The sequence below is a fragment of the Protopterus annectens genome, chromosome 7.part0 (genome assembly GCF_019279795.1).
Source record: "Protopterus annectens isolate FY-2018-M chromosome 7.part0, PAN1.0, whole genome shotgun sequence".
In the NCBI taxonomy this organism is placed as follows: Eukaryota; Metazoa; Chordata; order Ceratodontiformes; family Protopteridae; genus Protopterus; species Protopterus annectens.
Genome location: NC_056739.1, coordinates 1,122,971,648 through 1,122,985,958, shown reverse-complemented (window position 1 = coordinate 1,122,985,958; position 14,311 = coordinate 1,122,971,648). Strand labels below are relative to the sequence as shown.

Here is a 14,311-nt window from a genome sequence, read left to right as displayed (position 1 = left end):
ACAACTGGAAAGGCCACAGAAATACCTCACAAAGAGGATTACTGGCCTCAAACAGATGTCCTATGCAGACAGTCTCAAAAAAACTCCAGCTTTACTCCGTCGCATATCGCCTACTCAGAGGCGATCTCTGCCTAACATACAAAGCTATGTCAAACCCAGAGCTGTTGGACATGCTCCACTTAAAGAAATCCCAATCCCTCCGAGCTACACGCTCTAGGGACCTAAACCTTGTCACCACAATAAACAGAACATGCTGGAGGGATAGATTCCTGTCCCAGAGACTTCCCATACTATGTCAAACAGAGCTCCTCATTAGCACTCTTCAAGAAAAATCTTGATGATTGGATGGGAGATAGGAAATTCACCCCGGCATCACTTCTGTGGCTCTGCTAGACAGGGGCACAGGAAAATAATTTTCTTGGGTGGCGAAAGCCAGGGTACATTTTTGGCTAGGCTTATATAGGTCCTAGGGCCAATAGCCTAGTACCTTCCTATGAACCTAAAACAACTGTTCTTACATTGGGTAAGGCACAAGAAATAGAAAGAACTAAAAGAGAAAACTCCTCTGGAAAAAAAAGTGAAAATTGCAGTGGAACAGCACTCATGTCGACCAACAGCCTGGGAAAAATAGACCATGTTCATAGCAATCAGGAGCAAGAGAGAAATGAGGTAATTCTCTCTCCTTGCAGGGTGTTATGGGTAAGGGGATGAGTTTAACCTGGATCCAAAGTCAGAGTTCCCAAAGGAAGATCCAAGATAGATCCGATAATCCATCTGTTGAGGAAATGATGGAAGAAACATCAGATTTAAAGTTTTATTAAATAGAGGCTGGCTTTGGGGTTACCATAACCATACAGGTTCCATAATGTAAAGAGATAATAAACCTCATGGTTGAGTTAACAGTGTTCCATTTCTTTCCTTCTTTGAAAATCATGTTATCAAGCTTGTTCATCTTCTACAATTGTACCTTTGTCCAATTTTTCTTTACCCAGTGTGCCCACTGAACTTTTAATTCCATACAAACAGTCCATCCTCTGTTATGAGGGAAAAGTGCTGTTCAGGAAAATAAGTGCATGCACTGTGCTAGGAACAAACTCACAGCATATGCCTTGTTCAATGGGTGCTTCAGTTTTGAAGTTATTAAAACAGATGTTAATCTAGCTTTGGAGTCAGACAGCTTTGGTGTTTGAGTGTTTATTCCATGCTGTAAGGCCTTCCAGTAATGCTTCAAACAGTGTTTCATAAACTTGCACCACAAAATGCTGGCATATGTAAGACTTTGGCCCCTTTAGGGATTCTGAAACTAAAAATAGACAAGTCTTTCTATTCACATATGTTCATTCTGATCACTGTAAAGTAATTCTGCAGAAATGTGGCCATTTTGAGATAATGTGGATTAAACTCCTAATCACCCTTTGTTCTGTTGAGTCTCTGCTCTGCATCCAGGAGGTAAAGTTTTGCTTAACTTTTGAGAATCTCCTTTTTATCATCAAATCATCCTCGTTTCCTGGTTCTTCCTCTTAAATACAGGAAAGAACAATGCAGTCTGGTCACTTCTGCTAAAAACAGCTTTAGCGATGAATCTAGGACTCACATTAAGGTGATTTAAGTGTTTCTAGTAAAGTTACACTGCTGACATTATTTTGCTGTCAAGTTTCTTCATTCCTCAACAGTCTTTTGGCCATCTATCCATCTCGGTAATAACTGAAATCCTAGCATAAAAGTACAAATTACTGGTACCAAAGAATACTATCTGTCAAATTATCTACAGTCTCTGTAACTTAAATCATTATACATCACATGCAGCAGTGAAAGCCCCAAAAAGGAAATAAGTTGCATAAAACTTGCATAAGTCACATGTAAGAACAGTCAAAGTGCAAAAGCACATATAAAGAGCAAAGTGTGACTTTTTGAAAAATTACTTGGAAACAGACACGTAACATTGCTCACCATAAAGAAGGCGCCTCTGTGGTAGTACTTCTGCAGGAACTTGTATTTGCCTTTGACTGCTTTGTTTGTGACGACTCTAGAGTTAGCACGAAGTTCTGCTCTTCGTTCTTCCTCAGTAAGATTCCGTAAGCGCTCAATCTCTGCCTTCTCTTTCTCAAGACTAAGAATAGAGAAAACAGCTGTGGTTAGCCTCTGAGTGACTTTAAATTGTGTGTACTATTAAACATCTACATTTGACTACTTAGGATACAGATTTTTAAAGGTGAAGGTATTTCCAAGACTGGTTATCACTTTTGAGAAGACTTGTACAGCATAAGGGCTAATGGGTGACTGAAACTCACTGGGTTACTAAGGGAGCAGACATTGGAAAATGGTTGTGGCCCTGCTCTGTCTCTAGGTACAGAACAAACTGCAATGCTTGGAGAAGATGTGGGCAGAGGATCAGGTAAGCTGGATCTAATACTGACTGGGTACTAACCCCTCTTACAAATGCTGTAGCAACTGCTGTGGCTCTAGCAGAATGTGCTTTGACATGACCCTGTACATGTTTTCTAAGAAAGGAACAGAAAAAACACACTGGGCAAGACATTTTGATAGAGTTTGCTCAACAGGCTTCTCCTCCCTGCCCTTTGCAAAGGTGGCAAACAGCTGCGGTTTTTCTGAGTTCCTTGGTTCTTCCCAGAGAAAGTACAGTTGCATACACTTACCATAAATGCAGACGTTTAAGTGTATTCACTGTTGCAGTCCTGACTTGTAGAATTTCCTGCCGTGAAAGCACTTGGCTGCCCCGAATACCAAAGAAATTCTTTCCTCCTCCTAAGGCTGGCGGATGCCCTAACTGACGTCAGTATGCTTGGGTATATAGACAGCCAGCCTATGTCATGAAATCAGTTTTTTCTTGATCCCTACCAGGTAGGAATTCCAAGTGAGCAGTAGGGAACTGAGGAGGAGAACCCCTGCAGGAAGAAAGGCTAGGAGGGGTTCCCTTAGCTAAAAAGAATTTATAAGTAGACAACCTAGTAGGCTATGGGGGAAGGGGGAGGGAAAGCCTGCAACAGTGAATATAGTCTAACATCTACAGTTATGGTAAGTGTACACAACTGTACTGTGTTCATGTTTCACTGATGCAGTCCTGACTTGTGGGAGGATTCCCAAAGCTGAAAAGAGGGTGGAAGGTGATTAGGGAGAGGAGAGGATGCCCTACAAGATGGCAGTGGCGAATCCTGCTCTGGACCTAGAAAAGGCTGCCAAGTGGTAATGTTTGGTGAAGGTATGCACAGATGACCAGGTAGCGGCTTCCAGGATGTCCTTAGTAGGGATTCCTTTCAAGAAGGCAGCAGAGGTTGCAGTAGCCCTAGTGGAGAGTGACCTGACATCCCCAGGTGATTTTTTTTGCCATGATGACTAACAAGGAGATACAATGGGAGATCCATTTTGAGATGGCCTGTTTAGAAGTTGCCTTTCCCTTATAGCCAAGGGCAAAGGTCACAAAGAGCTGGTCAAATTTTCACAAGGCTCCTGTTTTGTCTAGACAGTAGCAGAGCTGATTATGCACATCCAAAGAATGACGTATTATTTCCCCTTTGTTTTGGGGGTTGGGAAAGAATGTGGGCAGGTGAATGGCTTGATTTAGAGAAGTGTCAGTGACCACCTTGGGCACAAAGGAAGGGTTAGTTCTGAGGGAAACCCTGTCTGGGTGGAAATTAGGAATGCTTCCACTGCCATGAGAGCCTGCAGTTCAGAGACCCTCCTGGCTGAGGTGATAGCCAACAGCAGGGCAGCTTTCCAAGTTAAGAAACTTCAGTGGGGAAGATGCTGCAGGTTCAAAAGGAGGAAATGCCAATTTCTCCAGAACAAAGTTAAGGTGCCATGAAGGGACAGGTTGCCTCAAAGGTAGTCTGATGTGAATGACACCCCTAACAAATTGTCTTAACAGGGGATGTGAAAAGACAGGAGGAAGAGCAGGGATATGGGACAAAATGACAGATGCATGAATTTTAATACAGGAGTAGTAATTTCTTTATCAACCAGACTAGCTAGTTAATCTAGAATGGAAGTAATCTGGACTGAATCAGGACTGTGGTGCTGCTGCTGCTGCTGGCACCAGATGGAAAATCTTTTCCACTTAGCTGAGTATGAATTCCTAATGCTAGGCCTTCTGGATTCCTTAAGACCATCCTGGAGCCGTTTGGTTAGGTTAAACTTGTTGAATGCTGTGGAATTATCCAACCTGAAAGGCTGTGTGTCTGCAAGTTGGGGTGCACCATCTTTCCCTTGTCCTGAGACAGAAGGTAGACACTCTGAGGCAGCAGCCATGGACTCTGGTTGGTTAGTTCGAGAAGCACAGGGTACCACTGCTGCAAGGGTCAGTCTGGGCCATCAGTATTGCCTTTGGGCCCTCCTCCCTTATCTTGAGAAGCACTTGAGGTAGTAGGGGTAAGGGAGGGACTGCATAAATGAAGAGGTGAGTCCAAGGAAGAAGAAGAAGGCATCTGTTCTTCAGGCTGATTTCTGTTTGATCCTGGAACAGAATCTTTTCAGTTTATCATTCACCTTGGTGGCAAAGAGGGCCATCTGTGGGACTCTCCATTCTGGGCAATGCAAAGAAAAAACTCCAGATGCAGATGCCATTTGTGGGGGTCCATCAACTTTCTGCTGAGGTGATCTGCTAGGGTATTTTGAACCCCTGGAAGGTAAATGTGACAGGAGGTGCAACCCAGAGAGTGAGCAGTTTCCCAGACCTGCATTGCTAGGTGGCATAGAGGGTAAGAGTGGGTCCCTCCCTGTCTATGTACCACATAACTGTGGTGTCTGTTTTGACCAACAGGACCCCAAGTTCCCATTTTCCTTGAAAGCTATCAGGCCTTTTGCACTACCACAAGCTCTTTCCAGTTTATGTGCCTGCCCCTGAACAAATCCTCCCATTTCCCTTGGGGTTAGAAATGTTGAAAGTGAGCACCCCAGGCTGACTCTGAGGCATCAGTGGTGAGTTTGACCCTGGCAAGTGAATCTGAATGGAACACCCTGATTTTGGGCACAAGCCAACCATGCAAACTCTTCTCTGAGGCAACGAACCAGCTGTATCTTGGTCTCTAGGGACTGAGAGTGCTGCCACCATACATTTTTTGAGTACCACTGTAGTTTCCTCATGTGCAGCCTGGCCAGGGGAACCATAAGGATGCAAGATGCCATGTATTCCAGGTCTCGGAGAAACACCCTGGCTGAGATTGATTGTTCCTGCTGTATTCTTTGAAAGTAGTGGATCACTGCCTAGGCGAAGGAAAGCTTTTTGAAGTAAAGAGTCCAGGAATGCCCCCAGAATACTATCCTGTTGGATGGAACAGTGTTGGATTTTTGCAGATTTATTATGAAGCCCAGGGAGGATAGGAGATCTTGGATACACTTCAGATCCTTGTGAAGCTTTGACAGATTTGTGGCTTGTATCAGGCAATTGTCCAGGTAGGGGTATATATGGACCCCTCTGGTCCTGCAAAAGGCAATTGCAGGGGCTAAGCACTTGGTAAAAACCCCTGGAGCAGTAGACAACCCAAAGTGCAATGCTGAAAATTGACAATGACTGGAATATGCTCTGAAGTGAAGAAAGTCGTGGGGCTATCATGGGTAAAAGATTTTGAAGTGCCAACATTTTGAATTTTGGTACCTGGGGAAACTGATTGAGGTTGGACAGGTCTAAGATAGTCCACCAAGAGCCTTCTTTTCTGAGAACCAGGAATAACCTGGAGTAGAAACCTTTGCCTTTTTGATGCTCACAAAGACAACCTTGCTCCTAGTTTTGTGCAGGAGTGGGTTAGTTAGCCACTGTTGCTCTTTGGCAGAAGCATGGGGCCTACAACTCCCTTGTCTAGAAGTTTTTGGGGAACAATGTCTGGATCTATGCAGCTGCTGCCGCTTCCTACAAGTCCTTTCCAGAAGGTTTTCCTCTGTCTGCCTCCAAGTTGGAAGGGAAAGGACCAGTGTTTACTGAGGAAGTTCCTGCACGACCTAGGAGGCTGAACTTGGAGGAAGTCCTTCACAGTCTGCACAGACCTAGCTTTGTCGTCTTCTTCTTCTTTTTTTTTTTTTAAATAACAGCCTCAGTTTTATGTCTATAAAAAGGAATTCCTTCTCAAGGGGAACATCAAGGTTAGATTTAAAATGGTCAGGAAAAGATTGCTCCCTAAGCCATGCATGCCTTCTAATAACTGAGCCAGTGGCACCTACCTGGCTAGAAGCCTCCATAGCTTCAGAGTCACAGTGTAAGGAATGCCTAACTACCTGAGAACTGTAGTGGCAGAAATCCAAAAGTTGTTTAGACAGGTTTTTATCCTCTAGAGAAGTGACTTTTTGTTTTAGCTGATCCAGAATGGTTTGATATTTAATCATGTGTAATTGATAGTTAAGAGCCCTCATAGTAAGGGCGGCTGATGGATACATTTTTTTTCCCAAATCCATCAAGGGCCCTGCTCTCTTTATCCATAGGGAGATAATGCATGTTAAACTTGGTCAAATTCTTCGAAAACAATCACCAAAGCCATAGATGAGAGAAAGACTGTGCAAACTGCCTACCTTGACCAAGCCAAAGCCTTTGCCACTATTCCCCACTCGGGCATAATACATAAACTCTCCCAGCTAGGCATCAACCCATATGTTACCAGATGGGTAGCTAATTGGCTCACTGACAGAAACTACTTAGTCAAAATAGGGGGAAGCCACTTCTAGTAGTAGACCCGTAGTGAGAGGCACACCTCAAGGATTGGTCTTAGGGCCTCTATTGTTCGGGATATACTTTTCTGAGGTGGAAGCCAAAACCAGTGGTCTGTGGCTGATCAAGTTTGCAGATGACTGCAAGCAGGGCGCTGTCTTAAATTCTCCTAGTGATGTGAACATCCTCCAAGAGGGCCTTACCTAAACTAATGACAGGTGCTAGAAGCATGGCCTCAAACTGAATGCCAAGAAATGCATCACTATCCCCTATGGGGAAAATGATGCCCCCACTAATTATCACATTAATATAAATGCGCTAAGCATGCAATCTGTCATGAGGAACTTGGGTACCCAGGTTGACAGCAAACTGACCTTTGACCACCATGTTGCCTTCGTTGTATGGAAGGCTTACTACATGGCCCACCTCATAAGTAAGGGTATTTCATCCAGGAACAAGGAGGTTATAACATTTCTGCACTGATCCATTATCAGACCCATTGAGTATGATGCCCCCTTCGGCATGTACCTTGCCAAGCACATGCAGCAGCTAGAGAGACCAAAGAGGTTCCTGACTAGGGAAAATCCAGTATCTCAAACACCTATCCTACACAGATTGGCTAAAAGCCATGTCCCTCTACTCAGTCTCACACAGACTGCTCAGAGTTGACCTGTGTCTGGCATACAAGGCTGTCTTACACCCAGCCTTGAGAGACTTGCTGCATATCCGTAAGTCAAACTCCACTCGCGCAACCCACATACAAGGCCTCAACTTCATCTGTGACATTAATAAAACTTGTTGGGAGGATAGATTTGTGTACCAAACACTTCCCAATTTGTGGAATGGCTCCCTCTCCATATCAAACAGAGTACCTCACTAGCCTTTTTAAGAGGAACCTGGACGACAGGATGGAAAAGTACAGTTGTGTACACTTACCATAAATGTAGATGTTCAAGTATATTCACTGTTGCAGTCATTACCATTTGGGTAATCTGCTGGCAGGTTGCCCTCAGTCGGCCTGATTAACAAAGTCTTGGGTCCTGCGTCGGTTGCTGCCCCTTCTTCCAAGACGTCAGGTCGTCAGGGGTATAAAACATGCAGCTAACGCCATTTTCATCAGTTTTCCTTGCCCCAGATGTCAGGTGCCCCCCAAATGGGGAGCAATATATGTATATAATTTAGAACACAAACAATATACCTCCAATCAAAAGCAAATAAACCAAAAACGCTTTTAAGCATATTAAAAGAAAAAAGAAGTATAGTAAGAGAAAAAACAGGGGGCTGGAGGGTGGGTGACCAGGACTGCAACAGTGAATACACTCGAACATCTACATTTATGGTAAGTGTACACAACTGTACTATGTTCTTCGTGTTTCACTGTTGCAGTCATTACATTTGGGTAGATTCCCAAAGCTATGGTTGGGAGCATGGATTTATACAGAATTAGGAGCAGCTATAAGGCCCAGCAGGACAGCAGTGGCAAAGCCAGCTCTGGATTTAGGGAAGAGAGGTAAATGGTAATGTTTGGTGAACGTATGAACTGAGCTCCAGGTAGCAGCTTCTAGAATGTCTCTGGTAGGAACCCCTCTGAGAAAGGCTGCAGAAGTAGATGCAGCCCTGGTGGAATGAGATCTGATCCCTTTGGGGATAGGTTTACCATGGTGCACATAGCAGAAACGAATACAATGGCTTATCCATTTAGAAATAGGCTGCTTTGAAATAGCCAAGAAAATAGTAAACGCTACTACCCAAAGGTCCTCTTCGTAAAAATGAAGAAACAGGCTGTGTAAAAACCAGAGACAGACCACCACGATGTAATAAAATAAGAGCCAAATTTATTGCTTTGAAATAGGTTTTCCTTCTGCCCCTGCAGCAAATGCCACCAATAGTTGCTCAGATTTTCTTTGAGGTTTTGTCCCGTTTAAGTAGAATCTAAGTTGTCTGTGCACATCCAATGAATGCAGAATCCGCTCACCCTTGTTCTGTGGATTGGGAAAGAAAGTTGGCAGATGAATGGTCTGATTAAGAGCCACACTGGATACCACCTTAGGCATGAAAGATGGATTGGTCCTGACAGCCACCCTGCCCGGATGAAAAATAATGAAAGACTCCACTGCCATAAGAGCTTGTAATTCTGAAATCCGTCTAGCTGAAGTAACTGCTAAAAGAAAAGCTGTTTTCCAGGAGAGAAATTTAAAATCTGCAGTAGCAGCTGGCTCAAAAGGAGGTAGAGCGAGTTTTTCCAAAACAAAATTGAGGTCCCATGCAGGAGCTGGTGCTCTCCTGGGAGGTCTTACATTTTTGGCCCCTCTGAGGTACTGCTTTAGCAGAGGATGAGAAAAGAGGGGAGGCTCTGTGTTACAATGAGCTGAAATGGCAGAGGCATGGATTTTTATTGAAGAAAAAGATAGGCCCTTGTGAAGCATCTCCGTTAAATATTGCAGAATCTGAGGAATATTGGGCATTGCTGTTACTTATTCCTTGTGCTTGGTTCCAGGCACAGAATCTTTTCCATTTGTCCGCATAAGATTTTCCAGTACTAGGCCTTCTAGCCTCCAAAATGACATCCATCACAGGTTTGCTGAGAGATGTAAAAGGTGAACATGCTGCAAGATTCAGAGTTTGGAGCTGATTGTGCAGAATTTGATAGTTCTGCTGAGACAGTAGGTAAGGTGTCAGAGGCAGGTACCACATGATATATTGCGTAGGAGCGGGTACCAGTGTTGGTGAGGCCAGTCTGGAGCAATCAGTATCATTTTTATATTTGTTTTTTCCTGTCTGACTTTTAGTAAGACCTTGGAGAGCAGAGGCAGAGGAGGAAAGACATAAACTGATAGGTTTTTCCAGCTGAAGGACAGAGCATCCACTTTCCAAGTTTTTTTATGATGAATTCTTGTGCAGAATTTTTCCAACTGATAATTTTGGGGTGAGTCAAAAAGATCCATGTCTGGGCTCCCCCAGTTGTGTGTCAACATGCTGAAGATTTGTGGATCCAGTTTCCATTCGTGTGGGTCCATAAGATTTCTGCTTAGCACGTCTGCCAGAGTATTTTGCTTTCCTGGCAGGAATTGAGCTTGTAGATGTATTTGGTAAGTCAAGGCTGTGTTCCACAATGCCATGGTTAGTTTGCAAAGGGGGTAGGAATGGGTACCCTCCTGCTTGTTTATGTACCACATGACTGTGGTGTTGTCTTGTCTTTATCAGTAGTTGTCCTAGATGAAGATAGTTCTTGAAGGCTGTCAGAGCATTCTGTACAGCTAGCATTTCTTTACTTTTGATATGTAGGTGCATTTGATTTGGGCTCCATTGGCCCTGAATGCAACTCCCTGCCAGATGCGCCCCCCCAAGCATAATCTGATGCGCATGTAGTCAGGGTTTGGTTGGCAGGGAGTGGAGTGAATGACAGTCCCTTGTTTTGTTGGCAGGCCTCTGCCCACCATAGGAACTCTAGCTGCAGGCAAGGAATGATAGTAATCATTGTTTCCAGGCTGCGACAATGTTGACTCCATAAACTTTTTAGGTACCATTGAAGTTTCCTCATATGCAGTCTTGCATATGGAATTATTAGGATGCAGGAGGCCATGAACCCCAAGGCCTGCAGAATTCGTCTTGCAGATAGCTGGGTTTTTCTGGCCACCTGCTTGAAGTAAGTCATCAATTGAATTTATTTTTCTGGCGTAAGGTAGGTCATGTGGGCAGCTGTATTCAAGCTTGCACCCAGGAATGTAATTATTTGAGAGGGTACCAGTTGTGATCTCTCTTCGTTTATGGTATACTCTATACAAGTTAGAAGTCTTTTAACAAACACCAGATGTTTTAGAAGTGTGTCCTTGTTTTTTGCCTGAATTAGACAATCGTCCTGGTAAGAATAAATTTGAATGTTTCTTTGTCTGCAAAATGCAATTACTGGTGCCAGGCACTTTGTGAAGACCCTGGGCGCAGTAGATAAGCCAAAGGGCAGTGCAGAGAACTGGTAATGCAAACAGCCCGCTTTGAAGCGGAGGTATCTTCTGCAAGACTCCCTGATTGGGATATGCAGGTAAGCCTCTTTTAAGTCTAGAGTTACCAACCAGGCATCCTTGCCTAGCATAGGCAGTAACTGTTGTAGAGTCAGCATCTTGAATTTCGGAATGTCCAAAAATGTATTTAGAATGGATAAGCCCAGAATTGGACGCCATGATTTGTCTTTTCTGGGTACCAGGAAAAGTCTTGAATAAAAACCTTGTCCCTTTTCTGGTACTGGTTGAATAGCCCCCATATCCATGAGGGACATAACTTGTTTCTGGGCCTCTGCCCACTGATTTGGAGGCAGATCTGGCCATCCGTTTGGGACTGGCAACGTGTGAAAATGAAATCTGTATCCCTGGGATACATTTAAAACCCACTTGTCCTGGGTAATTAGTTGCCAGTTTCGTGCATGAAGTGCCAGTTTTCCCCCCAAAGGGGCGGCCAAAAGATAAGTGCTTGATGATTGCAGTGGAAAGTCACTGAGACTGTTCACCGTAGGAAGGTGCCTTGTTACTTCCAGATTTGAAGGTGGAGGCACCCATTGTTTTGTTCTGTAAGTTCCTTGTGACTGAAACCTGGAGGCTTTGGAACGTCTGAGTTTGACCTGAGTGGCTCAGGTGGGTACTGGAAAGGACCAATTCTTAGTAGGCCAGTGCCTACTGAACCTGGGTGGCTGCACTTGTAGGAAATCTTTTACAGTTTGCATAGATTCAGCTTTAACTTCCATCTTTTTCCAAAACTTCTTCTGCCTTATTACCAAATAGACTGTCCTGTTGTAAAGGAGCATCCAACAATTTTGCTTTAACATCATCAGGCAGACTTTGCTCTTTGAGCCAAGCATGCCTTCTTATCATAGATCCAGTTACAGTGGCCCTGCAAGAGGTCTCCAAGGAATCAAAACCACATTGCAAAGTATGCTTTCCAACTTGTTCAGCTGAATGCAATAAATCCTTCAACTCTATTTTCCACACAGTCAGAAATCAACATAATTTTCTGTTTAAGTAAGCCCATGACATGCTGCTGATATTTAAGCATATGAAATTGACAGTTTAAATCCCTGATTGCCAAGGGTGCAGACATGTAAACCTTCTTACCCCATCTATCCAGTGCCCTGGAGTCTCTATCAGAAGAGGTAGGATTTTTAACAGTAGAAGCCTTAACGCCCTTGGGACCCTGAAAAATGGTTTCAGGGTCAGCAGTAGGGTTTTTAAAAAGGAACTTGTGGGAATCAGGAACCCTGTAATATCTGTCTGGCTTACTAGGAGCCGGAGGCAGGGAATCAGGAGCCATGCTGGATTCTGAGAAAATATCATCAATGTCTAGAACAGGAGGTATAGCCAAAGGCCTATGCTGAGGAAGGAGGAAATCCTTAAGCCTCTTTTTAGATTCTGAGAAATCCTGACTCTCCCAGTGAAAGTGTTCCCTTAAGGTATGCAAAGTTTCTCCAAAAGAAAAATCCTCAGGAGGAGAAGCAGAAGGGATGAAATCTTCTGCATCAGAGTCCTCATAAGGTGGAATAGATAATTCCTAATCAGAAGAGGAATCAGAAGAAATAGAAACCTGATCTGATGATTCATAGTCAGTGCCTTGCCTAGGCCTCTTGGAACGAGGGGGATAGGTACCCCTGATCAAGGTAATCAAATCATCAGCCATTTTGATCATTTGTTTTTTAGGCATAGGGGCCTGTGCACGTGGCCCAAGCGTCGTTTTTTTAGACATAGAAGTTGCTTTTTGACCTTAGTTTTGAAGATGGCGTCGGTTTAATATACAAATCTTTAGGCCTGAAAACACCCCCAGAAGCCGGTGCCTGCTCAGTGACTCCAGACCCATCTAAGGTAGAGACATCCACGGGTTCAGTACTTAAAAGTGTCTCGTGGCATACCGGACTCCAACTGGGTCTCAGTACAGGCCTGCGAATCAAAAGTATCAGGTATCAGGGGCTGCAAAAGCGCCTCACTGAGTACCTTTGACTGGCTTAGGAGAAGCTTTGCCGTCTGTTTTGGACCTCTGTCTGTCTCTGTCTTTCTATTTGTGTTTTTTAGGTATTCCGGTAGTCGGATTGCTAACCGACGACATTTCTGGATTGTTAAATCTTGAGCCAATATATTTTGATGCAAAAATATACCGATGCTTAATAGTGCGTTGATTAAATTTAGCACAAAACCGACAGCAAGGCACGTTGTGGTCAGGGCCTAAGCAAGGAATACAGTACAAATGAAAATCCTTATGAGGTATTTGCTTCCCACAAGTAATACAATTATTAACTTGTACTGACATCTGTAAGGAGCAAGAAAAAGTTTCCCCAACGGGGTACTCAGCTTTAGGTTGAAGACTTCGGTTCTGAAACTCAAAAACGAAAATTTCAGGAGTCGGCTGACCAGCACTTGCGAACTGCTTCGGGCACCGCGCGGCAAGAAAGACTGATGAAAATGGCGTCGGCTGCATGTTTTATACCCCTGATGACCTGACGTCATGGAAGAAGGGACAGTAACAGACGCAGGACCCAAGACTTTGTTAATCAGGCCGACTGAGGGCAACCTGCCAGCAGATTACCCAAATGTAATGACTGCAACAGTGATACATGAAGAACATCAGAAAATACACCCCCGGGGATCCCACCTGTGTCCCTGCTGGACAGGGGAAACCGGTGCTGACTTTTTGGGAACATGGGTGAAATTCTTGGTTAGGCTTATATGGGCCTCCAGGCAGATAGCCTAGTATCATCCTATGAACCTAGGTAAAGGGTTTCTATTGGAACTATCTCTAACCCCTTTAGATCCTGGGGTGACCACCTCTGGATCAGCAGAGAGATTTTTGAAAAGGTACGTATGGGAATCCGGCACCTTGTAGAACCTGTCTGGTTTACGAGGGGCTGGGGGATGAAGGTCAAAATTCAAGGAGGAATCCTGGAAGACATCCTCAACCACCTCTAAAATTGTGAGAACAGTAAGAGGTTTGTGCTCTGGCATTTCCAGGAACTCCCTAACCCTTTTTGGCTGAGGATATTCTTGTGCCTCCCACAGAAAATGCTCCCTCATAGCATTGAGAGTCACTCCAAAGGTGACTTCCTCTGGGCGGAGGGTGGGGGGGTGTCCAAGGGCAGACTCTCCTCTGAATCTGAATCCTCAAAAGATACAAAGGTGGGTCTTTCAGAACCAGACCCCTCCAGGTCTGAATCTTCAGATTCAAAAGGGTCTGAGAAGGCTTCAGAAGTAGGGCTCCTTTTCATTTTACCTGGGAAAGCATTCCAAGGCATTTGTTTAGACCTAACTATGGAGATCAGGTCTTCTGCTAGTCTTAAGGCCTGTTGGTATCCCTGAGAAAGGGAGCTGGTAGGCATAGATGAAGGCCCTGAAACAGTCCTACTCTTAGATGTTGCTTTGGCCTTGGTCCTAGGGACGTCTGACGTCCTGATGCCCATCTCTGTGGAAGAAAGATAAATCAATGTAGGCCAAAGCCACAAAGAAGGGTCACTTGAAAGACAGCACTCTTCAGAAACCAAGGCCTGCTGAGCGGCCCCATACCCAACTGACAAGCTGAAGACATGGGCCTGTGCAGAAGTAGAGGGACCCGACAGCATGTTGGACTCTGAATAGGTCTCAACAGGGGTCTGCGGTACCACCTCAGACAGAGAAGGAGGCTGCAAAAGCA

At 44.4% G+C, this 14,311-nt stretch overlaps 1 protein-coding gene across 1 annotated transcript in view; it reads right to left on the bottom strand.

Moving 5' to 3' along the window:
- Positions 1 to 14,311, bottom strand: part of MFAP1 (microfibril associated protein 1) — a 637,732-nt gene that overhangs the window by 307,980 nt on the left and 315,441 nt on the right. Inside the window, exon 7 of the mRNA XM_044077701.1 lies at positions 1,951 to 2,110. Coding sequence (XP_043933636.1) covers positions 1,951 to 2,110 — 160 coding nt within the window. The remainder of the gene's footprint in view (positions 1 to 1,950; positions 2,111 to 14,311) is intronic.